We start from the raw sequence: 26,495 nt of genomic DNA, 5'->3' as shown, positions 1-26,495 counted from the left end.
GAGCTGACATTTAAGCTGAGACCTGAAGGATAAGAATGAGCCAGTCACGAGGAGGGGAAAAGCAGAGTGGACAGCAAGTGCAAAGGCCTGAGGTAAGAATCAGGCAAGTAATGACAAGAGCTTAGTGAACAAGCGCAGGGGTTGAGGGTGGGGGCGACAGTACAAGACATAGTTGGAGAAACAGAAGAAACAAGATTAGATAGAGCTTTGGAGAATAGGTAAAAAGTTTGAATTTTATAAGAGTAGTGGGAAACCTTAGTAAACATTAGTGCTCAATGTTTGTATTAGATAAATATATAGTTAATTTTATATAAAACTAATGTCATCATCAATCACTGAAAAAGTAACTGAGTACAATTTCAGACGCCAAAAACTTTTTGTTTTCTATAAAACTTAAGCAAAAAAACCCCCAAAACCAAAAAAAAAAAACACCACCACAATAGATATTTTACAGCTTATTAACCAAGTCTACAATACAAAAACAAGGTAATTTCCTATACCATTTAAACAAAAAGAACACTTTTATTTTTGGTGTAAGTTCTTCTTAAATCATAAATCTAGAATATCATATTCCCAAATCAACTGAACCATGACCCAAACATTCAAGCCTAGAAGGCTAAACATTAGATAATTTCCTCAATTGCTCATTAGGCAATTAATTTTCTTGCTATCATGGCCAGGATCACATCGCCTTCAGTTTCTTAGAGACTTGCTGCATTGAATATTCATTCTTTCTCCCAGGGCTTTACCCTTTTTTATTAGCTTTGCATCGATATCAAGTCTCTTTCACCTTAAGAAGGAAGACGGATGGACAGAGACAAAGAGACAAAAGGATGGAAAGACACCTCTTTCAGCCCCACATCTCCTTTCGCTTACCACCCATTTTGTCTTCGCCTTCACAACAAAATTATTGGAAAGTTCCATCTATACTTCATTCCTCAGCCTCTTCCACTCTTGTTTTTGAACCTAACCTGCCACTGAAACTGCTCATTAACCTTACCAATAACCTCCTTTTTGGTAAACCCAGTAGACCTTTTTCAGCTCTTTGACACCTCAATGGCATTTGATACTGTTGATTATTCTCCTTCTGAAAACACAGGCTTCCCTGGGTTCCACAACAGCATCCTCCAGTTTTCCTCCTTCCTCTTTGGCTGCTACTTCTCAGTCTACCTGGCAAGTTTCTCTTTTTCAGTCACTTCTTTAGAGTTGGCATTTCTCAGACTTCTATTGAGTCTGTCTCTCTCATACACTTGCTGGTGGTCATAGCAACTCTTTAAATCACCAATGAGTACTTAGAAAGCTAGTCTCCAGGTCTGACATCTCTTCTGAGTCACAAAACTACATTCCAATTGCCTACTAGATATTTCCATCTGCACAGCTCACAGATCCAAACTCAACATTCCAAACTGAATTTTACACTCTTGCCCTTCAAACCTATTCCTTGAATGTACCCTACCATAAACCATTTTACCATCTGTAATCCTCCCTCTGACTTCTACCACATCTTAAATGCTGTCAGTTAACCAGCTTTAAAAACAAAACAAACAAACACAAAACCTTAAGCCAGGATTCTGAGAGGGATTGTTGCTGAATCTGTAGACAAATTTGGGGAATAATGCTTTTGCCATCTTAACATTACTAAGTCTTTCAAATCCATGAATTTAGGGTGTCTTTCCTTTTATTCAGCTCTACTTTAACTTCTTTCAGCAACATTTCGTTGTTTTCAGAGTGTAAGTTTTTCACTTCTCTTGTTAAAATTATTCCTAATTGGAATGTCCTGTCAATTTCATTTTTGAATTCAACTTGTTTATTAATTCTAATAGTTTTTAGTGGATTGCTTAGGATTTTCTATTTATGAGGTCATGTCATCTACAAATAGAGATTATTTTACTTTTTCTTTTCCAATCTAGCTGCCTTTTACTTCTTTCTAATTTCATTCCATCATGGTCAGAGTACATATTTTGTATTATTTAGTACATATCTTGTATTATTTAAACTCTTTTAAAAGCATCAAGACTTGTTTTAAGGTCTAGCATATGGTCTATCCTGGATGATGTCCTATGTGTACTTGAGAAGAATATATATTCTGTCGTTGTTGGGTAGAGTGTTCTATAGATGTCTGTTAGATCTAGTTGATTTACAGTATTGTTCAAGAGTTCTATTTCTTTGTTGATCTTGTGTAGAGTTGTTCTATCTGAAATTTCCAACTATTATTGTTGAATTGTCTGTCTATTTCTCCATTCAATTCTATCAATTTTGCTTCAGGTATTTGGGGGCTCTGTTGTTAGGGGCATATATGTTTATATTTGTTATATAATCTTGATGGATTGACCCTTTTATCATTATAAAACGCACCTCTTAACCTCTAATAATTTTTTTTTGTTTGTTTTAAAGTCTATTTGTCTCATATCAGTATAGCCACTCCAACTTCCTTGTGGTTGCTGTTTGCATGACATATATTTGTTTCATTTACTTTCAACCTATTTGTGTTTTTGAAACTGAAGTGTGTTTTCTGTAGATAGCATATGGTTGCATCTTGTTTTTTTCAACCAGTCTAAAACCACAATGAGATACTTATCAGAACGGCTAAATTTAAAAGACTTAATATCAGTTATGATGGTAAATGAAATAAATAGCACTCTCATTCACTGATGATAGGTGTGTAAATTGTCACAACCACTTTGGACACTGTTTGACATTGTCCACTTAGTGTGAACGTATATATACAACTCAAGCCCCCAAAAATCCCATTCCTAGAGAATGCATGTACATGTACACCAAGAAACATCAATATTCATAAGAGTCAAAAACTGGAAATAACCCAAATGTACACAAACAGGATTGATAAATAATGGTGGTAAAATCACATAATTGAACACTAAACAGCAATGAAACAGAAACCAATTTACATGGGTGTATTTCACTAACATAACAGTTAGCAAAAGGATTCAGAGACACAAATGAATATATATTGTATGATTCCGTTTACATAAAGTTCAAAAGTATTCAGACAAAATGAAACTATAGTATTGTGGAAGAAACACATAAATTGCAATTGTATAAAGACAAAAAAAGACGCACACTAGGAGAGGGTACTAAATGGAGGGGGCATAATGGAGGCCACTGGAGATGCTGACAAAGTGTTCTAGTTCTTGATCAAGGTGGTGTTACCTAGCTATTTGCTCTACAATACATAACTGAGTGGTATGTTTTTGTTTCAGTTTTTTTCCTATGTATGTGTTATGACACAATAAAAAAGGTTTAAGAAAATGAACTAAAAAAGATGCCATGCCTTCCATCCCAATACCTGATGGGCACTTAATTTTCATTCATATAGTCAAATTACAATCTTTAGTATTCATGTAAATTGTGACAAGAACTACATAAATGTGGGGAACAAGGGGGTATAGCAGCATAGTTTGTGTATATTATTGAAATTAAGTTGGAATCAAAGCAAACAAGGTTGATACAGATTTAAGATTTAAATTTAAGCCCCATGGTAACTACCAAGAAAATATTGGAGAATATGCAAGTTTAAAGACACAGAAATTAGAGTACAGGTTGCCAGGGACGGGGAGCAAGAGATTGGAGAGTTAATGCACATGGGTGTGGGGTTCTGTTTGAGGAGATGGGAAAGTTTTAGTAATGGAAGGTGGTAAGAGTACTGCAATATGGTGAATGTGATTTATCCCATGGAATGGTATGCTTGGGAGTGGTTGAAGTGGCAAAGTTTATGCTGTATATATGTTCTCATAATTTGCTTCTTTTTTTTTTTTTTTTAAAAAGAGCAAGTAAAGAGACAGTGACAATTAAACGCAATACGTGATCCTAAATGGGATCTAGCAACAGGAGAAAAAGCTCAAAGGGACGTTATTGGGACATATGAAAAAACTGGAATATAGACTATAAGTTTTATATCAATGTTAAATTTCTTGGATTTTTTAACTGTACTTAAGGTGGTCACATAAGTGAATATCCTTGTTCTTAGGAAATGTACATGGCACTATTAAGTGTTCAAGGAGCATAATGTATATAACCTACACTCAAATGTTTAGAAAATGGATGAAAAATAGACAAAGACAGATAGAATGAAACAGCAAATGGGGCAAAATATTAAAACTGGTGGATTTGGGTGTCTGAGGGTTTAAGGTATGCTGGATTTGTTGGGATGGGGTTCATATTAGTTTTGTAATTGTTCTGTAAGTTTGAAAATAGTTCAAAATTAAAAATTAAAATAACAAAAATTACAATCTTTATTCCTCAAATTTTTTCTTTCCCATAGTCTTTTATCTTGTTTCCACATGCATAATCTTTTTTTTTTTTTTTTTTTTACCTCAATCAGGTTCTGTAAAACCCAGGCCAATCTCAAAGAAAGATGTTGGGGTGTGAAAGTGAACAAACTGGCTGCTAGAAGTCGTTTACTTCTAGTAAAAAAATGAAGCACCCGGCAGGAACTATGTATTAGCTATTAAAAAAAAGAGAGAGATTTTAGAAAAGTACATTTAATGGCATTAATCATTTCTATATTAACTCCAAAGACATGCAAATAAACCCAATAACAAAAACAGAAGTTATTTAACTACTATAGCAGGTTGAATGGTAGCCCCGAAAAGATATGTTCACCTAGACGCTCAGAGCCTATGAATGTGACCTTATTTGGCAAAAGGCTCTTTGCAGATGTAACTAAGGATCTCCTGATTAATTCATCCTGGATAAGGGTGGCTCCTAAATCTAGTGACAAGAAACCTTATAAGAGAAGAGAAGGATAAGACACAGAGTAAGGGATGTGAAGATGGAGGCAGAAATTGGAGCAAGGAATCTATAATATTCAGTCTCACAAGTTATTAAAGCAACATACATTTTACACACTAAACTAACAGAAAGAAAAATCAATCAGTGCAGGTGAGATTACGGCAAAATTGTTTCACTCACGTATTATTGTTATATTCTATAATATTTCAAGTTTGTTTTCATGTAAAATTAATGTTTCTAAATACTTATCAGGTAAAACTGATGCTCTAGACATTCCCTCATGCACCATGTGGTACAGGCACCCTAGCTAAGAAGATACTTAACTGTGAGGTGTTAAAATAGTAGATGTTAAGTTTTAAATAATCAGTATGTAATACTGATTATAACATCAAATGTTGGGGGGTTTGGCCACACTTGAGGAGCTGGAAAATTATCTTACCCTTTGACTCAGGGATCTTGCTCTTAGGAGTAAAGGAGATTTGGGGGAAATAACCCAACAAAAGCAACAACAGCTAATGCTGACGGTGGTGTTGATGTTTCTGTCACCATCATCACTATCATCTATTGACAGCTTACTATGTGCGAGGCACCATGTTATGAGTTTGCAGCTGTCTGCAAGTCATCTATCTCAACATCCACTCTCCCTTTCTTTTCATAACAGAAACCTGATTTTTACTGGACACACATTTTCCCCAGATGGCCATGAGACTGTCAATGAAAGGTAAGCAGCGAATGTGCGTGGCAGGGGTTGCACTCTTCCCTGTATCCTCTGTCTTGGTCCCAGGAATACGGACATGATGGCTGGAGCCATACAGGACCAGAAGACAAAAGTTACAAATGGTGAGCTGGAAGAAACCTTGTCCCTGAGGACTTCAGGGTGCACCCAGGGGGCCCATTCTGGTTTTCTCAGAAGAGCAAATAAGCTCTCATGTGCCTGAGTCACGAGAATCAGGTCTCTGTGAAAGGCAGTCCCATCTAATCCTTAACTGAAACAGAGTTACATACATTGCCTCATTTCACCCTCACAAAAGTCCCATGAAGCAGTTTCTCACTTTAGAAGTGGAAGGAACAGTTATCAGAATAGTAATTGTTAAGTACTTCAGTCTACCACATACACTTCAGGATGCCTATTATTAAATTACACTGGTGTAGGGAGAGGGCATATTTGTATGTGTATTCTCTTCCTAATGTCCTAAAACAAAACAGGGAGAAAATTATACAATGAAGTCTACGTTTAAGGTACATTTATTGAGAAAAAAACAGTAATACACACATCATAGAAGAAAAAGATTACCTTCATTATAAAAGAATTATTCCAATATTTTACAAGTTCAGCAGCTCTTAGATCTTGCCAACTTATGAAGTTGTGAAAATGATTTCCAGTTTTCCTAAGAAAGATGGAACAGGATTTTGAGATTCAACATAAATCAGAGACTATATATAATGATCTCTCACAAGAGAAAACAAAAATTCATGCCAAACTATAATTTCAAAGTATGATTTAATTAGATAGGGCTTTCTGAATAATTTCTTCTATTTGATTTTATAAAGTGAATACATTTCATAATAATTATGATGTGCTAAATAACAGGAAAGTTTAGATCAGATTTTATCCAAAAAGTTATTCCCTTTGAAGTACTACAATGTGTATACTTCCCAAACAAAACTAATGAAAAGGCCTTTTAAAGGCTTGCTTTATGTACTTTTTTTCTGTGTGTGATAACATATATATAACATAAAATTTGCCATTTTAACCATTTTTAAGTGTGCAGTGCTGTGGTACAATAATCACCATCCATTACCAAAACTTTCTCATAATCCAAAATAGAAACTCTGCACCCATCAAGGAATAACTCTCCATTCCTCTCTCCACCCCATCCCCTGGGTAACCTCTAATTGACTTTCTGTCTCTATGAATTTGCTTATTCTACATATTTCATATACATGGAACCACAGTAATTGTCCTTTTGTGTCTGGCTTATTTCACTAAGCATCTTTTCAAGTTTCATCCATATTGTAGCATGTATCAGATCTTCATTCCTTTTTATGGTTGAATAATATTCTACTGTATGTATAAACCACATTTTGTGTATCCATTCTTCTGTTGATGGACATTTGGGTTGCTTCCACCTTTTGGCTACCGTGAATAATGTTGCTACAAACGCTGGTATCTGTTTCAGTCCCTGCTGTCAATACTTGGGGTATATACCTAGAAGTGGAATTGCCAGGTCATCCGGTAATTCTGTTTAACCTTTTGACAAACTGCCAAACTGTTTTCTACAGCAGCTGCAATATTTTACATTCCCACCAACGATACATATAGGTCTCAATTCCTCCACATCCTTTTCAATACCTGTCTTTTTCTTTTCTTTTCTTTTTAATAATAGCTATCCTGGTGAGTATGAAGTGGTATCTCATTGCAATTTTGATTTGCATTTCCCTAATGGCTAATGATGCTGATCATCTCTTCATGTCTTTAATTGCCATTTTTACATCTTTTTTGGAGAAATGTTTATTCAAGTCTCTTGCCCTCTATACACTTTTTTTCATTATTTTTTGCAACAGCTTTTTTGAGATATAATACACATACCATACAATTCACTCACTTAAAGTGTGCAATTCAATGGATTTTAGTATATTCGTCAAGTTGGGCAGCCATCACCTACTCTATAAACTTTTAAAAGCAAGATAAAGTAGTCAATGCTTTTTCCTTTCACTGACATTTTGATACACACAATCAGGTAAAAACTTACGACCTACAGAAGAGCTTAAACACTGCCTGAGCTTATTTCTACACTTCTCACCTTTAGGACTGGCCTAGCCACTGGCAACCTACCACTTACCAAAATTTCTCCAAATAAAAAGAAATTCAACAAACCCTGGGTCAATGTTACAATACTACAAGTACAAGAGAAATAAATCCTTTTCTTGCGAGGCTCTTGCAATTTGATGACCGCTATCTACTGATCTTCAACATTTGACTCAGGCTTGCTTTCTATCCTAGCTCTAGGCCTCCTCCATGTTCAATTCCCAGGACTGTCATCCCCACTCCACTTAAGCAGAGGCATCACCCAATAGTCACATCCTCAACTTTATTATTTGGAAATGTTCTGCCTCTGAAATACAAATACTTTTTCAATTGGCACCTTACTAATATTTCAGTTCTCTCAATCTTACCCCCTAATTACATGCCCTTTGACCTCACTGCAACCTTTAATCCCTCAAACTTTCCCTTTTCTTCCTACCAACCCCTCCAAGGCTTGCTTACTTACTTTCCTGGAGCCCATGGCTTACCACTTTAGATAATAACTTTCCTTCACACTCTCTATCCCTTGACTTGCACCTTAATTATCCATCCTTTTTAACTCCTACCTGGATCAATCTAACTCTCTACTCTCTCCATTCTCAATGCCAAGACCATTGATCAGTGCTGGAGAAAAGTTAAACGGCCTTATGAATTGGTACCAATCCATAAAAACGCAATACAACTTTGCATTCTCAAAATCACTTAAAAAGATAAAGGCTTTCTCCCACCTCTCATAAGTTCACTCTCCATTCACCACAAAGACAAATTCAAATTTTCATAAGGCTTCTCATGCCTAGGCCAACCCTGGCCTCCCATTTCTCAAAGGAGGTAAGAACACAAAGAGAGACCTTTCTCAACTCCCCACTCCTCCACTAACTACACTTGGAGCCATCCTGCATCTTTCTCTCAATTCAGAGGAAAAGCTATCCCTCCCCAAGTTCCAGGCTAACTTCTCCACCTAGACTCTATAAAATGCCTTCTTGTTTTTTCTATCACCTTATTTCATCAAATATTCCTGCAACCCTCTTCTCTAAACATGCTTAAATCTCCCCCATGTTTGATGCAGAACCCAAAACATCTCTCTCGACCCAGGATTGCTTTCCCCCATCTAGCTAACCCATCGTCAATGTTTCCTCTTCACTTCTCATTACCTCAACCAAATACAATGTACATTCCCAATCATTCATGAAAATTATATTCACTACACTGGAGTGGCCAATGTCTTTCTACTTCTCAGATTTACAGGATCCTTTTGAATTTGTGCCTTTCTGCAATATTAGTTCCATATGATCACTTCCTCCTTCCTAAAATTCTCACTTTGCCTAGGCTTCCATGGTATCACTGTACTCTCTCTCCTCCTGTCTTTCTGAACAATCACATCTTCGTGGTTTCCCTTGCAGGTTTTTCTTTGACTGCCAGTTCAATGCTGGTGTTTTGTTGGGGTTTCATCTTTGGCTCCCTTCTCTTTTCAACTAGCTGCTCTCGCTGAAAAATCTGACCCACACTCATGACTGAAATCACCACAGGACCATTCACCAATCTACACCTCTAGGATAGGTCTCCTCCTTAAGTGCTACACCATCATAAACAGCTGACATTTAGGTATCGCCCAAGACTACCCCACAGCATCTCAAATGTAACACATCCTAACCTGCTGCCCCTCATTCTCTGGTATGCCACACCTGAAGTAATGATACCCTTCAGCTGCTTCAATCAAAAGCCCGGGAGAGGGAGTGTGGAGGGGTAGGGGGCAGTGTCATCCTAGACCTTAAAAGGATTCCTAAAGTCCCTGAAGCTTATATTCTAATGGGGGCAAGAAACATATAAATAAAAAATATCATTCCTATAGTGATTATGCTATGACAACACTGGCATGGTTAAGGAACAGAGAATAACTGGGGTTGGCAGAAGGAGAGATCAGAGACCTGAATAAGCAACAGCCTTCATACTGACCTCCCAGCCTCAGTCTCACGGCCCTCCAATCCACTGTCCACGATGCTTCAAGAATATTCTCTAAAACATAAATCTGGTCACATTACTCTCCTGCTTAACAGCTTTTGATAGTTTCCTGTTGCCTGTAAAAGGCAAACTCCTTATTACAACAAATGGCCTTTCCCATTCCAAGACCTTGTCTTCCTCTCCAGGTTCATCTCATTCACTCCAAGATTTGAATGCCATGTACCACTGCAGCTGCTAAGGATCCAGTGAGAACAAGAAAAAATCCCAACACATGTGGAGCCTCTTCTATGGGACAGATGCAATAAATAAATATGCAAATAACTATGTTCTAGTTTGCTAATGCTGCAGAATGCAAAACACCAGAGATGGACTGGCTTTTATAAAAAGGGGGTTTATTTGGCTACACAGTTACAGTCTTAAGGCCATAAAGTGTCCAAGGTAACACATCAGTAATCAGGTACCTTCACTGGAGGATGGCAAATGGCGTCCGGAAAACCTCTGTTAGCTGGGAAGGTGCGTGCCTGGCATCTGCTCCAAAGTTCTGGTTTCAAAATGGCTTTCTCCCAGGACGTTCCACTCTAGCAAGCTTGCTCCTCTTCAAAACGTCACTCACAGCTGCACTGAGTTCCTTCTGTTATGTCAGCTCATTTATATGGCTCCACTGATCAACTTAAACCTACCCTGGATGGGTAGAGCAACACCTCCATGGAAGAGTCATCACCCACAGCTGGGTGGGATGCATTCCATGCAAACATCCTAATCCAAACGTTCCAACTTAATCCCCACTATTATGTCTGCCCCACAAGATTGCATCAAAGAATATGGCTTTTTCTAGGGGACATAATACATTCAAACTGGCACATTCCACCCCCTGGACCCCAGAAAAACATATTCTTTCCAAATACAAAATACATTCATTCCGTCACAATATCACAAAAAAATTAAATCATTTCAGTAACAAAAGTTAAGTACAAGATCCCATCAAAATCAATTATAGGCGTGGTCAGTCCTAAGGCATAATTTTCCTTTAGCTGTGGATCTGTGAACTTAGAACAAGTTATGTGCTCCCAATATACAAAGGGGAGACATTCATAGGATAAACATTTCCCTTGCCATAAGGAGAAACAGTAATGAAAACAGGGTTAACAGGAACAAAACAGTTCCTAAAACCTGCAGGACAAACTCCATTAGATTTCAAAGTCTGAGAGTCATTTATAGAACAACGTTGCATCCTTGGGGCTTGAGAGAGTGGGAGTCTAACCCTTCCTAAGGGCCTTTGCAGCAGCCCTTTCCTCTCCAAATGCTTAGGTGAGTGCTCCAACATATCCACACATTGGGGAGACCTCCTTGTCGGCCCCACCCTCCTCAAACACTGGGGCAGCTCCCGGATTCCCTTCCATCTCCGGGGCACATGCTCAACCCCTTCAGAACAGTGTAGTGGCAGCCAGGCTCTCCCCAATTCCCTGGGAATGTGCTCCACCCTCTTTGGGGCCTGGGGTGGCAAGACATTTCCTGAGCATCGAGGCAGAAGGCCCACCCTCGACCTCCAGGGCAAACTCACCCTTTCCATGCATGTGGGCCACTCCGCTCTCCCAGCCCAAGACCTCTTGACTCCAGACCTCAACCTCCATGGCTTTGTCTTTGAAGAAATTTTTCCTCCAGTTTGTTCCTTGTCTGTCTTCTCCAGTCCAGACTGGCAATGGCTCTGTCTGTAAAGATCTCGCAAAAATTCTGTTGGCTTCGCATGAAGCATGCAGGGGTCAAAGCCATCAGACAACAGGAGTTTCCACAAATCCTTTCTGGATAATTCTGTCTCCAGTCTTAGCTTGTGCTGAAATGGCGGCTGGGTTCCATGTTTGGTTACATCCTCACGTTGGGCTGTAGCTTCTGGGATTCCACCCACTGGAAGCTCGTAATTTTCCAAGCCATCAGCTTCTGGTTTCTTTGAATACAAGAGTTCAGTTCTAAGTTTATCTCTCTCTGCTCGCATTTTACTATAAGCTGCAAGGAGAAGCCAGGATACATCCTCCACATGTAGTCTGGAGATCTCCTCAGCTAAGTATTCCAGGTTGTCACTTTCAAATTCTTCCTTCCATCTGACACCAGGCCTCAATTTTGCCAAATTCTCTGCCACTTTAAAACAAGGATTGCCTTTCTTCCAGTTCACAAGAACACATTCATCGTTTCTGTTCAAGGCCTTGTCAGAAATATCTTTAGAGTCCATATTTCCAAAACAGTCTCTTCAAAGCAGTTTAGGCCTTTTCTATCAAGCTCCTCACAAGTCTTCCACAGTCTTCCCCTTATCCATTTAAAAAGCCGTTCCAACATGGTTGGTATTTGCAAACTCAGCAGCACCAGCACCTCACTTCTCTGGTACCAAAATCTGCTCTAGTTTGCTAATGCTGCGGAATGCAAAACACCAGAGATGGATTGGCTTTTATAAAAAGGGGGTTTATTTGGCTACACAGTTACAGTCTTAAGGCCATAAAGTGTCCAAGGTAACACATCAGTAATCGGGTACCTTCACTGGAGGATGGCCAATGGCGTCCAGAGAACCTCTGTTAGCTGGGAAGGCACGTGGCTGGCGTCTGCTCCAAAGTTCTGGTTTCAAAATGGCTTTCTCCCAGGACATTCCTCTCTAGCAAGCTTGCACATTCATCCCACAATACCACAGAAACTTAAACCCACCCTGGATGGGTGGAACAACACCTCCATGGAAATTATCCAATCAGAGTCATCACCCACAGCTGGGTGGGGTGCATTCCATGCAAACAATCTAATCCAAACGTTCCAACTTAATCCCCACTATTATGTCTGCCCCACAAGATTGCATCAAAGAATATGGCTTTTTCTGGGGGACATAATACATTCAAACTGGTACAAACTAAATAAAAATTTTAGATAGTGAAACTGCTATGAAGAAAATAAAATGGTAAGGTGATGGGTAAATAGAACAGCCAGGAAAAGTTTCTTAGAAGTGATCTCTGAGGCAAGGTCTGAATGATGAGAACGAGGCAATCCTGAAGACCTTGGGTAAGAGAGCTCCAGGCATAGGGAACAATTACGTGCAGGAACCAGTTTGGGCTGGAGGACAGAAAACAGGAGGAGGGTGGTAAGAGATGAGGTCAGAGAGTCGGGCAGGAGTCAGAGCAACTGGGCTTTGTGTCTTCCCTATGTCACCCCTTGAATTCCAAAGTACTTCCATGCTTCAGAGCTCCAGGCCTTTGACAATGATTTGCTCTTCCCACTTAGGAAACTCCTATTTATCATTCAAGCCTCAGCTCAATTGCCTCTGTGAAACCTTCTCTAACTCCCCCTTCTAGGCTATTCAGTCTTCCTCGTGTAACTTCTTCATCCCCAGGTATAAAACAGTACCACAGGGAAGAGGTCTAGTAGGCTGCACCCTAACTATCTAAGTACACACATGGGTCTATCACTGGACTGTGAGCTTCCTAAGAGCACAGTCTATTCACCTTTAGATTATTAACACCTAGGCCAGATTCCAAAGAGGTATCTGATAAATGAATAAATGCTTCAGGGACTATCAGACTGTGTTTGATGGAAATAAAATCTATTGATATATTCTTGGAACCTTCCTAAAATAGCACTTATATACATACTTAAGTCTCATTTTCAATCACTGATTCAGCAATCCGTGACTGTAGCTTAGGACACAGCTATGAACAGAGAGGCATGGCATCCATTCCCCTATCAAGATAACTTTTGCTAGGGTGTCAAACAAAAAATAATTTCACCAATTACTTAATTACAACAAGAGTTAAGTCCTGTGAAGTAGAGATACAGAATGCAGAGGGACCCTGCATAGTCTGTGGGATCAGGGAAGGCTTCTTCGAGAAGTGATATTGGAACAGAGCTGTGAAGGATGACATGGAATTAAACAAGCAGGTGGGTCATTTCTGACGAAATGTACTATACACTGAAAAGTCCTAAGGCAGGAAGAACAATGATGTGTTAGAGAAACTGAAAGCTTAGTGTGGCTAAAGAGCAAAGAGGAAGAGAGAATAAAGTGATAGTAGTATCACTAATTTATATGATAGAAGGCAATCTAGAATATTGATTTTGTATACTAGCATATATTACAATATTCACTTAGCAGAATTTAGATTTATTTTCTCTCTATCAACAATAAAAGGAGACATGGGGGACGAGCATGAATAGAATAATACTGTAAAGGAATTGTCTTGAATCTCTCTAACACTTTATAATACCATTCTTGTAGCTCTTGATATATTTTATGTCATAAGTAATTGGCTAGAACCATTAACACAAGTGTCAAATACTACCATAAAAGATATATTTGTTGTTGTAGAAACATGAAGTAATTTTTATATATGTATTATGAGAGACAGTAAATTCCTTGAGAGCTGGTCCTCTTATTTATCTTTATATTCAGTTCAGCTATCAGCAGAGTGTCTTGCTTCCTGTAAGTCCTCAAACAGTTACTGAGTAAATCCCGGTTCATATGACTCATAGTTTATTTATGCTGCTAATTGGCACACACCCTGATCTGAAGTTAGATGGCAGAAGCCAACTCCCTGAGAGACACAGTGACTGAAGAAACAAAACAGTTCATGATTTTTTCAAACAAAAAAGAACTGAAAACAACTAAACTGGAGGAGATACCGTTTTGAGGTATTTTGGAAACCAGACTAAATGCTCCACTGATTAAATGCCCTGAAAAAAATTTTTAACCTGAAGAATATGAAGAAAAGTGAAGGGCTGAAAATAGTTAAATAAAAACTGAATTTCCTGATCTGTGAGAGGGAAAAAGGGGAGGACGTACAAAAAAAAAAGTCCAACCTGTGGACTTCCTGACAGCAACTATCCGGGAAATCATGCTTGTATGGCCACGATGACAGAAATGCCCCAGGGACAAAGGAAAAAATGAGCTGGCAAGAGGAGGTGCTGACCAGCCCTAAAACAAATACTCTGTTCCACGAGGTCCAATCTCTCTCTCTTTCTCTCAAAAATGAGCAACTAGTACTTTCTCCTGGCTCAGAGCTGTGTCCACTCCTGCACAGTGTCTTATCCGTTTTGGAAGAACGTGTAGAATATGCCAGCATTACATACCATATTGGCTTACTGCGGCCCAGTGAGCAGAATAAGGCTCTGTTATTTTAAGGTTAAAAAAAAAAAAAACACAAGGCATTTACATTTTTTTTTCTGAAAATATCCAGTATTTCAGTTTCTACAAGCAGAGAATGATTCCAAAATTCTTTGGAGGAGTAGCAAGAAGTTGTACCCTTTCTTTTACAATGACGACCATCAACAGTAAGAGAACCGAACTGTCTTAGAATCTGACCCTTCTATTCTCCTAAACATGAGGAATAGCCTAGTACCATGCATAAACTTTTCTCCCTAATAATTTGACCTTCCTATCATGAGTGATATTGGGGTAGGTAGCAAGGTTCTGATGAAAGCAATCTCCATGGCCAATATCCTACTCTCCAAATCCAACCAAATGTAACACTTCCAATTAAGTTTCTTTGCTAGGAACACTCTCCTGCCTCCAATTTTATTCCATCCAATTCCCAGACTCACTGTAGTCCTCCTGTGCCAACCCTTTTCCTACCTGATTCCCTTCAAATCTGGGAGGAAAAAAACCCAGTCTAGTCCTCAGCCTTCTTCTCTTCTGTCCATGTAATCTCTACCACAGATTTCATCTAAAGCCAACAGTTCCCAGCTGGGAATAATTCTGAGATGTCTGGAAGAGTTTGGGTTGTCACAACTGGGAGAGTGCTACTGACATCTAGTGGGTAGAGGCTGGGGATGCTGCGGAACATCCCACAATGCCCAGGACAAACAGCCCCCCAAAACAAAAATCATCTGATCCAAATGTCAATAGTGCCACAGTTTAGAAACCTCGATCTATGCAGAAGACTTCAATTCACTCACTCTCTCATCTGACAAATATATTACCTATTTAAGACCTGTCATGTGAAGCACTGGAGGTGGAGAAGAGGAGGAACATCTGAGCTGCATTAGGCCCTGAAAGAAAGCACCTGTGTGGAAGAGATGCGCCATGCCTCATGCCTCCATCTAGACTGGACCAACATTACAATCACTTTTCGAATATCTCTACATCCACATACTCCATATCAAATACTTTATCATCTTCCCTTCTCACCCTTGCCAACCCCTACCCCACCCATCTCACACCAAAGCAAGTCCTCCTCTTATGTTCTCTACAATTTCTATCACATCCTCCCAAACATCAAGGCCAGAGATACTGGCAAATCTCAACTTCTTCCTCTTGCTTAACAGTATAAAGGCCAAGTCTTTGTGAATTGACCTTGATTATATTTCTCAGATTCATTCTCTGCCTCCTCCACCACTTTTCCTCCCCACGGCCCCAAGCTCAAGATTAGTGTTTTATAACAAACATACATTTTACAGTTGTTTCTAAGACCTGGAGTCAAAAGGACGATTTGAAATCTTGGCTCTATTGACTGAGGGATCTTGAGCAACTTACTTCTCCGAGCTTCAGTTTCTTTCTATATAAAAACAGACAAAATTTGAGGTGATGGAAAAGTTTTGGTAATGGATGGTGGTGATGGTAGCATAACACTGTGAATGTAATTAACACCAGTGAACTGTATATTTAACCACAGATAAAACAGGAAATTTAAAGTTGTATGTATGTTACCAGAATAAACACTGAAGGAAAAAAAAAGAACACAAGTGTACAATACAAACACTAAAACCTAATGTACTCTATGGACTACAGTTAGTAGTATAATTACAATAATATTGTCTCATCAATTGTAACAGAATTATACCACACAAATGCAAGTTGATAATAAGAGGGAAACTGTGGGAGGGGGTTATATGGGAACTCTACTTTCTGCATGAATTTTCTGTAAATCCACAACTTCTGTAACAAAACAACAACAGATATAACACCTAACTAATAGATTTGTTGAAAGGATAATGGAATATAGCACAGTGCTTGGAGTATCACAGGTATTCAATATATAATAACTATGATACTAAGATTGTGTTTAATCTATACATATCTCATATGCTAGAGACACTCAAATATTAAATTTAGAGTAGCCTGAAAAGACAAACCATAATCATAGTATTGTTTCTGCAATTTGTTCAGTTCCCCTCATTTTTTTTAGATATAAGCTAAGCTTTTAGATCTTCACTCTATGAACATTTGGAAAGCTGTTACTCTAAAAAAAAAAAAAAAAAAAAAAAGGAATGGAAAATTTATTTTAATGACAGCAGCAGTCTTTTTATTATCATTTTAAATAAGTCAAGCCCAGATAGCATGCAGGGAACATATTTTAATAAGCCAAAAAGTAGGCCAATTTTCCTCCCTGATAACTAAACATAACTGTTCTCAATGCCCAAATTTGATACTCCCTGAATAGGTTTCATAGCCATGTATTCACTGTGGCATGAACCCAGCAATAAGAGTGCCTTTCACACAATGCACTTACTTGTTCCATGTAATAAAAGTTGCTCTCTGTGTTGAAATGCCAAGACCAACAATTTGATTCATCTGTATTCCTGCAGCTAAAAGCAAAGATACATAAAACACACGTTTAGAAGCCATTTAAGTTGTTGTTTTGTGTGAGTGTTTAACAGTATTAAATATGGAAACGAAATCATTCAATGTAATTCTTACAAAAAACATCAGGGTTAAAACTTTTAATAAAATAATTGGAGCTGATAAGTAAAACATTGCTAAAATGATTTTGTAGTATTTTTTACTTAAGAAAAAATTCTAATAATAAAATGCCTTTTTATCTGAAATGTTAGAAGAAGACAAACAATACCAAAAGCAAGCCAGATTGTATTTTCTTCCTGACTATAACAAGAGATTGGCTCTTAAGCTATGATCAATCATACTAGAAGCTGGCCGACAGCAATAAAGGAAAATCTGCAGGGAAAGTAGTATAATTATTGAAGCTGAGATCTTATTTTCCAAGATGATGCTAGGATGCAAGTTAAAACTAATATTTTGTTTCAATTTCTTATAATTAGCAATTTGAATGCTTTATGTGACATTCTTTTAAAAAGCAGTTTATCACATTGGGCACATCAATGCCTATATAGCACTCCTTCTAAAATGGTTTAACTTGAATCTAATCATGAGGAAATAATCAGACAACCCCAAAACTGAGAGCAATCTATTAAACTAGCCTGTACTTCTCAAAAATGTACCTGTGACATGTTCTAGATTAAAAGAAACCAAACAGACTGACAGCTAAATACGTTTCATCTTTCAATGGACCCTGGATTGGAGGGGAAAAAAAGTTAATGACATTGAGACAAGCGGGGAATACTAACAACTGAATTTTAGAAAACAGTGTTGTATTAATGCTCAGTTTCCTGAGGGTGAAAACTGCAGTGTGATTATGAAAGAACATTCCTTCTCTTTGGAGATAATGAAGTTTTTAGGGATGACAGGTTGTTATGTTTACAACTAACACTTAATGATTCAGTAAAAAAAAAAAAAAATTAGCTTATAGAAAATGGTAAATGTTATAAAACATTTTACAACTATGAGAAGAGTATACATACAAGTGTTCACTGTAATACTCTTGCGACTTTTTAAAAACAGGTTTTGAAACCTTTCAAACCAAAAAGGTGAGAAGGAAAGAAATTCAGCCAGAAAAACTAAGTAAAAGTCCTTTTAAAATTTACGTTTACCAAGTCACCTTTTCCATGTTCTTAAGGTAGATTCAAAAACTTCTTTAAAAAGCTAAGATTTTAGGCCATGCCTTTGGTGAGGAGAGCACTTTGCTTCAAATATCCATACAACAAAAAAGCAAAACAAACAACAGAAAGAAAAAAAAAAAAACCCTTATTTTACAATGAAGGTAACTCTGTTGTAAACTCATGAGAGCAAGAATTGTGTGTTGTGGTAAATTTGTTTATAGCCCTCTTGCATTTTTTAACACAACAGGAAATCAAATCAGTGCTAGCTAGAAGAAGGACTGAAGCTGAAACAAAAGAGGGTGAGCCTTTATACTGTAGCTGAAAAAAAGATTGAAACCAGGGGATAGAGTTGCTGTTACCTATCGCTGACATACTGTCTCGCTGTAAACCACAAGTTTCCCCTGAAAAAAAGCAGGGAAACCATGACACCAATAAAATATTTTATGTATAATCATAACTTAGGAAAACCACAAAATATTACAGAAGCCCAAGGAACACTCTTACTTCAAACAAAAAACACCTTAGGGATTATTTTTATTTTTACAAATCCAATTACCTTTGACAGCTTCTTTTATTACAGCAACAAATTGAACCCAGAGAACATCAGGATCAATTTCGACCCAGCCAATTTGAGGAAAAAGACTTTCTGTCTATTTGGGAAAAGATTCAGTAAAAACAGTATTAGGTCAAGTCAGTAGTAACTGGGCCTTAAGACTGGTTAAAATAATTCACAATATGATTTTATTTATCTAATAAATTTTAATTACTGAAATTGATAAAATACAATACATAAATGCAATCAAAAGGACTATACACCAAATAATAGTAGTTATGTTTAATTCATGGTTTTACAGACGATTTTAGCTTTCATCCCTTTGTATCTTTATTTCTCAAGTTTTCTACAATCAAGATGTATTGTTTTGTAATAAGGAAAAAGTCAGACTTTAAAACTATTAAAAATAAACAACAATGAATCAAGTTCCAGTTCAGGCTAAGAGGGAGTAAGTGCACTCCCACCCAGCCTCTCCCACTGCATGCAGGTATAAAACCTGAACAGAATGCATGGAGCACCTACTTGAGGACTCTAAAAAGTAAATAGTTTCAGATGGACTGAGGGAGAAGATGCGAATTCGAGTACCACCAAACTGGCTGTGGGTTTCCCATTATCCTTCTGGTATCTCCTGGCCAGGGCTCAAGGCAGCAGGAAAACTGGAAGTGAGCACCAGTACATAGAAAACACTCCAGAAGCTCTTTTGTTTCATCTCAAGGAACAGAAAAAGGAATTTCTAACACTCAGAGCGAATGGGGGAAAATTCCTCATTTTTCTTTTTCCTGTTTTCCTTGTCTCCATACTTTTGTACTACCCCATGGTGGCAGCAGCTGCCAGCAACAGTGGTGCCAGTGGGGAACCACAAACACTTAGAATCATGAGGGAGGAAAAACTTCTCTCCAATTGGAGAAGCTGTAGTCCTAAAAAAAGAGGTGAACACCCCCAAGATTTTTTTCTCTGTTGTGTTCCTGCTCTCTATGGGCATATTTACAGAATGTGCACAGCAGAACGGGGTAGTGAAAACCCCAGCATTGTAGCCAAAGGACCAAAAAGGAGAGGCTCAAGGAGGTGAAAAGTACCAGAGAGACCTCAGGCAGGGAGGAACCTGAGAAAGCAACCTCTTAAAATTATATACGAACTCCTAGGCTCACCCTTGTACTGCACATATGTGGATATAATTCTACATAGAACATCAAAAGATGGTAAAACAAAACTAAGGGACAAATGACTGCCCACGTCCTAGAATGAGGACTGGGTGGCACACAGGAAGGACAGATCCAAAAAGTACTGCAAAGATTTTTAAAAACAAAACTGACAAGAAACCACAATCCACAAAAGGTTGGTCAGAATTTGTGGCCTGAACCTACCTATACCAAAAGCTAAAAGAAGAATATCAACACTCTTCATAGGATTTGCACAAGACTGAGAATCTTAAAACATAATATTCAAAATATCCAGGATATAATCAAACATTACACGGTATATGATGAACCAGGAAAATCTCAACTCACATGGGAAAAGACAATCAATAGATAGCAACACCAAGATGACACAGACATCCAACAAAGACTTTAAAGTAGTTATGACAAAAAACGCTCCAAGAAGTAAGGGTGAACACTCTTGAAATGAAGTATCAGCAAAGAAACAGAAGACACAAAGAAAATCCAAACGAAAATTTCAGAACTGAAAATACAATAATCAAAACTTAAAACTTACTATATGGGCTTAAGAGCAGAATGGAGATGACAGAAGAAAGTCAATAAACTTGAAGACAGATCAATAGGAATTGTCTAATATGAAAAACAAAAAGAAAAGAGATTTTTAAAAATAACAACAGAGACACAGGAACCTGTTGGACAATAGCAAAGGGTCTAACGTGTGTAATAAAGAGTTCCAGAAGAACAAAATAATTCAGTGCAGGAAAAATTATTTGAAGTAAAAATGCTGAAAACTTCCCAAATTTGATGAAAGATTTGTACCTATATAATCAAGAAGGTGGAAAAAAAAATCCCAAATAGGATGTAACCAAAGCATTTCACACCCAGACACACAATAAAATGCTGAAAACGGAAGATGAAGAAAAATTCTGAAAGTATCTGGAGGTAGTAACGATACAAATGACTGCGGATTTCTCATCAGAACCATGAAGGTCAGAAGCAAGCAGCTCAAAAATTTTAAGGCATTAACAGAAAAAACAAAAAAAAAACACCTTCATATCAGAATTACATATCAAAATCTCAGCAGGATTTTTCATAGAAATGGACAAGATGATTCTAAAATGTATATTGGGAAGACAAAAGAATTAGTATAGCCAAAACAATGTTGAAAAAGAGTTATACCACCCTATTTTAAAACCTACTATAAAGCTAGTCATTGAAATGTGGTACTGGCATACAAACAGGTAAAAATTAACAGAACAGAGTCCAGAAACAGACGCACACAAATATTGCTGATTCATTTTCAACAGAAGCACAAAGACAATTAAATAGAGAAAAATCAGTCTTTTCAACAAACGGTGTCAGAAGAAGTAGACATCCATGTGCCAAAAAAGAAAAAAACCCCAATCTAAACCTCACACCTTATATAAAAATTAACGCAAAATGGATCACATACCTAAATGAAAAAGTATAAAATATTTAGAAGAAAATGTAGGAGAAAATCTTCATGAGCTGTACTTTTAGTGATGAGTTCTTAGACATGACACCAAAAGTACAATTCATAAAACAAAGAATTGTTAAATTGGACTTCATCAAAATTAAAAATATTTGTTCTACAAATAGTGTTAAGAAAATGAAAAGATAAGCTACAGACCGGGAGAAAATATCTCCAAATCACACATCCAACAAAGGCCTTGTATCCAAAATGTATAAAGAAGTCTGAGAAATCAACAGTAAGAAAACAACCCAATTTTTAAAATGCACAAAAGATTTGAACAGGCACCTCACCAAAGAATGGCAAATATGTACATGAACATCAACATCATTAACCATTATGGAAATTCAAATTAAAACCATGCTTCACTTACCATATGACCAGAAATCCCACTCCTAGGTATTTACTCTAAAGAAATGAAAACTTATGTTCACATTTAAAACCTGTACACAAATGTTTATAGCAGCTCTGCTGATAAATGCCCAAAACTGGAAACAATCCAAGTGTAGTTCAACAGGTAAATAAATGTGGTACAAAAGATATTATGGAATACTACTCAGAATAAAAAGAAACAAACTATTAAAACACACAACCTAAATACGTTTTAAAGGCCTTAAGCTGAAAGAAGCCAGTCTCAAAAGGTTACATACTGTATGATTCCACTTAAATGATATCCTTAAACATACAAAACTATAGGGACAGAGAATAGATCAGTGGTTACTACAGGAGAGAGGGTGTGACTACAAAATGGTACCCCCCAAACTCCCCAAGGGATTTTGGGGGGTAATCACATACAAGTGTAAGTCTCAGAACTGTACACCAAAAAAGCCAATTTGACTGTATATTAAGATTTTTTTTAAATAAAATAAAAATAACCCATGGCTTGAGTTTACAATGATGCCGTGAACATATGCATTTATCTCCAATCCTTCTCAAGACACCATTAAAATAAAGACATTAAAAAGGTTTATTTGTACAAGGACAAAGAGAAAAGGGTAACAAACAGGATCAGGCTAGATTTTAACAAATGTTTCTGATATGAACAGTGAACATGCAGGTGTCACTTGACTTACAGTGAGGAGAAAACTGATATCTCAATGCCTGTTCAGATTATACCTCTCCTCTGTTCACACTGCCCACCCACCCATTTCCCTTAGTGCAAAAGGCATTATTCCTTATAACAACCTGCTAATAAAAATGAAATGGCCACTTGCATTGGGTGTTGCCAGGAGCAAAGATTTTCAAAAAAACAAAACAAAAAAACCAACTGACTACCAGGATTTTTCCAGAAAACGGAATTCACACTGCAGAAATGCGGTTAGGCAATACCTGGTGAAAAACCAGTTTCAGTCCAGTAGGAGACAGCCTACCATAATAGACTTGCATTGTATAATAAACTTTGTATATCTGCTCCTTGCAATGTAAGACCCTCTTATATAATAAGGAACTTTAATGTCAGCTAGTCATTATAAACCCCCACTTGAAAATTACCCAAATACCTTTATAATTTTCACCTGAGAAAATAAACACAATCAAGTTCTGTGTCTAATCCATGTGGTCCCATGAAGCAAACTGAATCCATAATACTTTGATTAACTGTCATTCAGTTATTTATTCACCATTAAGAGGTAACAGACCAAATTCTAAATAGCAGTGGGACCTCTTCCCCAAGGAATTCAAGCTATCTGCAGTGAAGAACCAGTTCTTTTTTTTCACATTTGTAATTCATGTGAACCAATAATTTCTATGATACAATTAATACAAGTTTCTAGAAAATTGATACGAAAAAATGATATACAAAATAAAAGTCCATATTGTTTATTCCTGGAGTCAACAAACATAAAATTACTCTGCCAAATTGCTACAGAAGTTTCTAAATGCTTAGTTTTTAAAATTTATTTCAACCCAGCAGTTTGGGAACCACATTTTGAGAAGCACTATTATAAACCCCTACCACAGCTTAAGAAGCATTGCTTGTAAACTCTTTAATCTAATACAAGGCTTCATCCTTTGAGGGCAGAGACTTTTCGTATTTATTTATTCACATATTTCTCCCATTGGCTTCCTGTCACTCAGCAATTCTGATTCATCTTTGAGATTCTAGTTTATCTCGCTTCTAAAGGATTAATGATTCACCCCCAAATTATATAGCAACTGTGAAACTTTGCATCTTCTAACAATTTTTCTTCTCCCTTTGGTTACAAATACCTAAAATTCCTTTTTAAAAAAATCACTGCTTAAAACAAAAGTACTTTGTGTCTAGAATTATAAGGGAGACTGTGTGAAAGTATCATTGTGTTTCTGCAGACTCATAAAATGGGAGCAAACAGATGCTGAAGCACTGTTCCATCTCTCTTTTCAGGTTGGGGTAGGAATGAGGTGTGGGGTGTGGGTGGGCAGTGTTGATGCACAGCTAGTCAGAGAAGAGACCAAGGAATTGCTGCAGCCTGGCTCACTGTCCTGAAACCTGAATGGAAGCCCACGGTATCCTCAAAGCAAAAGCTCGAAACAGTCATAATATACTTGCACCCTGGCTGGAACTGCTTCTAGGGAACTGCTGCTGATGAAAACCACCTCAAAGGGAGATGTAAAAAAGGGTGGGACACAGAGAAAAAGGGAATCCAGTGCTTCTAGAAGCGGTTTTTGTAGCCGATGGTTCCTGTCCTCCTTAACACTTCTAATGTAAAAAGATGGTGGGACTGGAAAGAAGAGTAAATAAGAACACTATATCCAATAAACATTATTTTTGATGCACTAACAATTGTGTTAGAAATAAACATTTCATTTAAAAGAGAAAAGAATAACATCAATCTGTTGGTTGCTGACCAAATTCAATAATTCAAGGCTTTCCTGGTTTTTCTCAAACCAGAAAAAGTTTTGAATTCTTGAATATGGAAAGGAGAAATGTAATGACAACACAACCTCAAAACTTGCCCAACACCTCCAATATCAACGGGCATCTGTAGCTCACGTGAGGAACCAGCACCCTGAACAGTTATTAATGATGATAACAACTGAAAGATGGACAGTAAATTTAAATTCTAAAAAGATCCCAAAATTTTACATGTAAATAGAGACAGAGTTGGAGGTCTACCAAGGAAGTACAGGAAAAAACCAAGCAAGTCATAAACCATTCTCAGGCTGGATATGTGCAGCCTGCCCTGCCCAGGGAGTCGCCGCAATGCCACGTAGGTAAGACCAGAGAGGCGACTGCCCAGGTGATACGAGGCGAGGGGGCGGCCCGGGCCACACACCAGACTCGTCCTGCCCTCAGCCCGGCCAGGGGAGGGAAGCAGCGGTTCTGGAAGGTCGGAGCGCGCCGCCCGGGACTAGAGGTCCGCAGGGGATGCAGGTGGCGGCGTCCAGAAGGAGAGGCCCCGCCCTCTCTCTTCCCGCAAGGTGACCCCGGGCGCTTCGCTAGACCCTGACCCGCCGCGCGGACGCTCGCGCCGAGTCACCTTCTGCGCGCTGGAGCCGCATATCCGCGTAGCCCGGTCATAGACGTGGCAGCGGATCACCGAGCTGCCTACGTCCACTCCCAGCACGAAGCCTGCGCGTGGCGGGTCCGACGCGCTTGGCTTTGAGCGCCCCACCTCGGGGACCACCGGCATCACGGACACCTCGACCCCGCACGCTTCTCGGTCGCAGCCACCTTGAGAGCCGGCTCACCACAAACGTCGGCACTTCGGCAGCCCGGCGCGCCACGCCGAGATACCGCCCACGTCCACCCTTCCCCGACCGCTCCACGAGATCCGATAAGTGGCCCCGCCCCTGCCGCGGCCCGCCCCGACGCCCTGACGTCACGGTTGCGCAAGGTTCCTTGGCCGCGCGCCTTCAGGCCGCTGGCGGTAAGGATGAGGCTGGTGTGTGCCGAACTCGCGGTTCATTTTCTTGGCTTTGTACTGAAAATGCCCTCAGCTCTTAACGTTGACTTTGGTCTTTAATTTTAGTGATTAACCTCGTAACTGCAAGCTTCCCTGAGGCAGCGTCTGTGTTTTTCTTTTTTGTTCTTTTTGTTGTTGTTTTTAATTAAATTCAGTTTTACTGAGATATATTTGCAGACCATACAGTCATCCAAAGTGTACCATCAACTGTTCACAGTACCATCATATAGTTGTGCATTCATCACCCCAATCTATTTTTTAACATTTTCCTTACACCAGAGAATCAGAATAAGAATAAAAAATAAGAGTAAAAAAGAACACCCAAACCATCCCCCCTTCCCACCCTGTTTTTCATTTAGTTTTTGTCCCCATTTTTCTACTCATCCATCCATACACTAGATAAAGGGAGTGCGATCCACAAGGTTTTCACAATCACAGTGTCACCCGTTGTAAGCTACATTGTTATAAAATTGCCACTGGGTTGGAGTTTGGTAGTTTCAGTTGTTTACTTCTAGCTATTCCAATACATTAAAGCCTAAAAAGTGTTACCTATATAGTGTGTAAGAATGTCCACGAGAGTGACCTCTCGACTCCATTTGAAATCTCTCAGCCACTGAAGCTTTATTTTGTTTCATTTCACATCCCCCTTTTGGTCTAGAAAATGTTCTCAATCCCAGGATGCCAGGTCCAGATTCATCCCCAGGAGTCCTATCCTGCGTAGCCAGGGAGATTTACATCCCTGGGAGTCAGGTCCCATGTAGCGGGGAGCAGCACCCATGTTTTGTTTTTTTTTCATCACCAAAATTAATTTTTGAACATTTTCATTACCACACACAAAAAAATAATAATAAAATGAAAAAGAACAAAGTAAAAAAGAACATGGGGTGCTCCCCCCCCCCATTTTTCTACTCATCCATCCATACACTGGACAAAGGGGAGTGTGGTCCTTATGGCTTTCCCAATCACTCTGTCACCCCTCATAAGCTACATTTTTATACAATCGTCCTCAAGATTCGTGGGTTCTGGGTTGTAGTTTGATAGTTTCAGGTATTTACTGCTAGCTATTTCGATTCATTAGAACCTGAAAATGGTTGTCTATAGTGTGCGTAAGAGTGCCCACCAGAGTGACCTCTCGGCTCCTTTTGGAATCTCTCTGCCACTGAAGCTTATTTCATTTCCTTTCACTTCCCCTTTTGGT

At 38.5% G+C, this 26,495-nt stretch overlaps 1 protein-coding gene across 8 annotated transcripts in view; it reads right to left on the bottom strand.

Annotated features, from left to right (window-relative positions):
- GK5 (glycerol kinase 5) overlaps nucleotides 1–25,135 on the bottom strand; it is an 82,939-nt gene extending 57,804 nt beyond the window's left edge. For 4 of the 8 annotated variants that reach the window (XR_005217932.1, XM_037843510.1, XM_037843503.1 and 1 more), the window contains exons 1-5: nucleotides 24,872–25,135; nucleotides 18,768–18,861; nucleotides 16,987–17,062; nucleotides 6,047–6,140; nucleotides 4,334–4,465 (exon numbers count right to left, since the gene is read on the bottom strand). Coding sequence is in view for 7 of the 8 variants with exons in the window: in XM_037843510.1 (XP_037699438.1) it covers nucleotides 4,334–4,465; nucleotides 6,047–6,140; nucleotides 16,987–17,062; nucleotides 18,768–18,861; nucleotides 24,872–25,024 (549 nt within the window). In the remaining variant the exon portion in view is untranslated. Of the gene's footprint in view, nucleotides 1–4,333; nucleotides 4,466–6,046; nucleotides 6,141–15,925; nucleotides 16,033–16,986; nucleotides 17,063–18,767; nucleotides 18,862–24,871 lie in introns of those variants that run through there. The other 4 variants (XM_037843529.1, XM_037843521.1, XM_037843538.1 and 1 more) reach the window with 4 other exon arrangements.
- Between the last annotated feature and the right edge of the window lie 1,360 nt (nucleotides 25,136–26,495).

Source organism: Choloepus didactylus, chromosome 1 (assembly GCF_015220235.1).
Source record: "Choloepus didactylus isolate mChoDid1 chromosome 1, mChoDid1.pri, whole genome shotgun sequence".
Classification (NCBI taxonomy): domain Eukaryota; kingdom Metazoa; phylum Chordata; class Mammalia; order Pilosa; family Megalonychidae; genus Choloepus; species Choloepus didactylus.
Note: the sequence above shows the minus strand (reverse complement) of the source record. Positions and strands in the feature narration are given on the sequence as shown.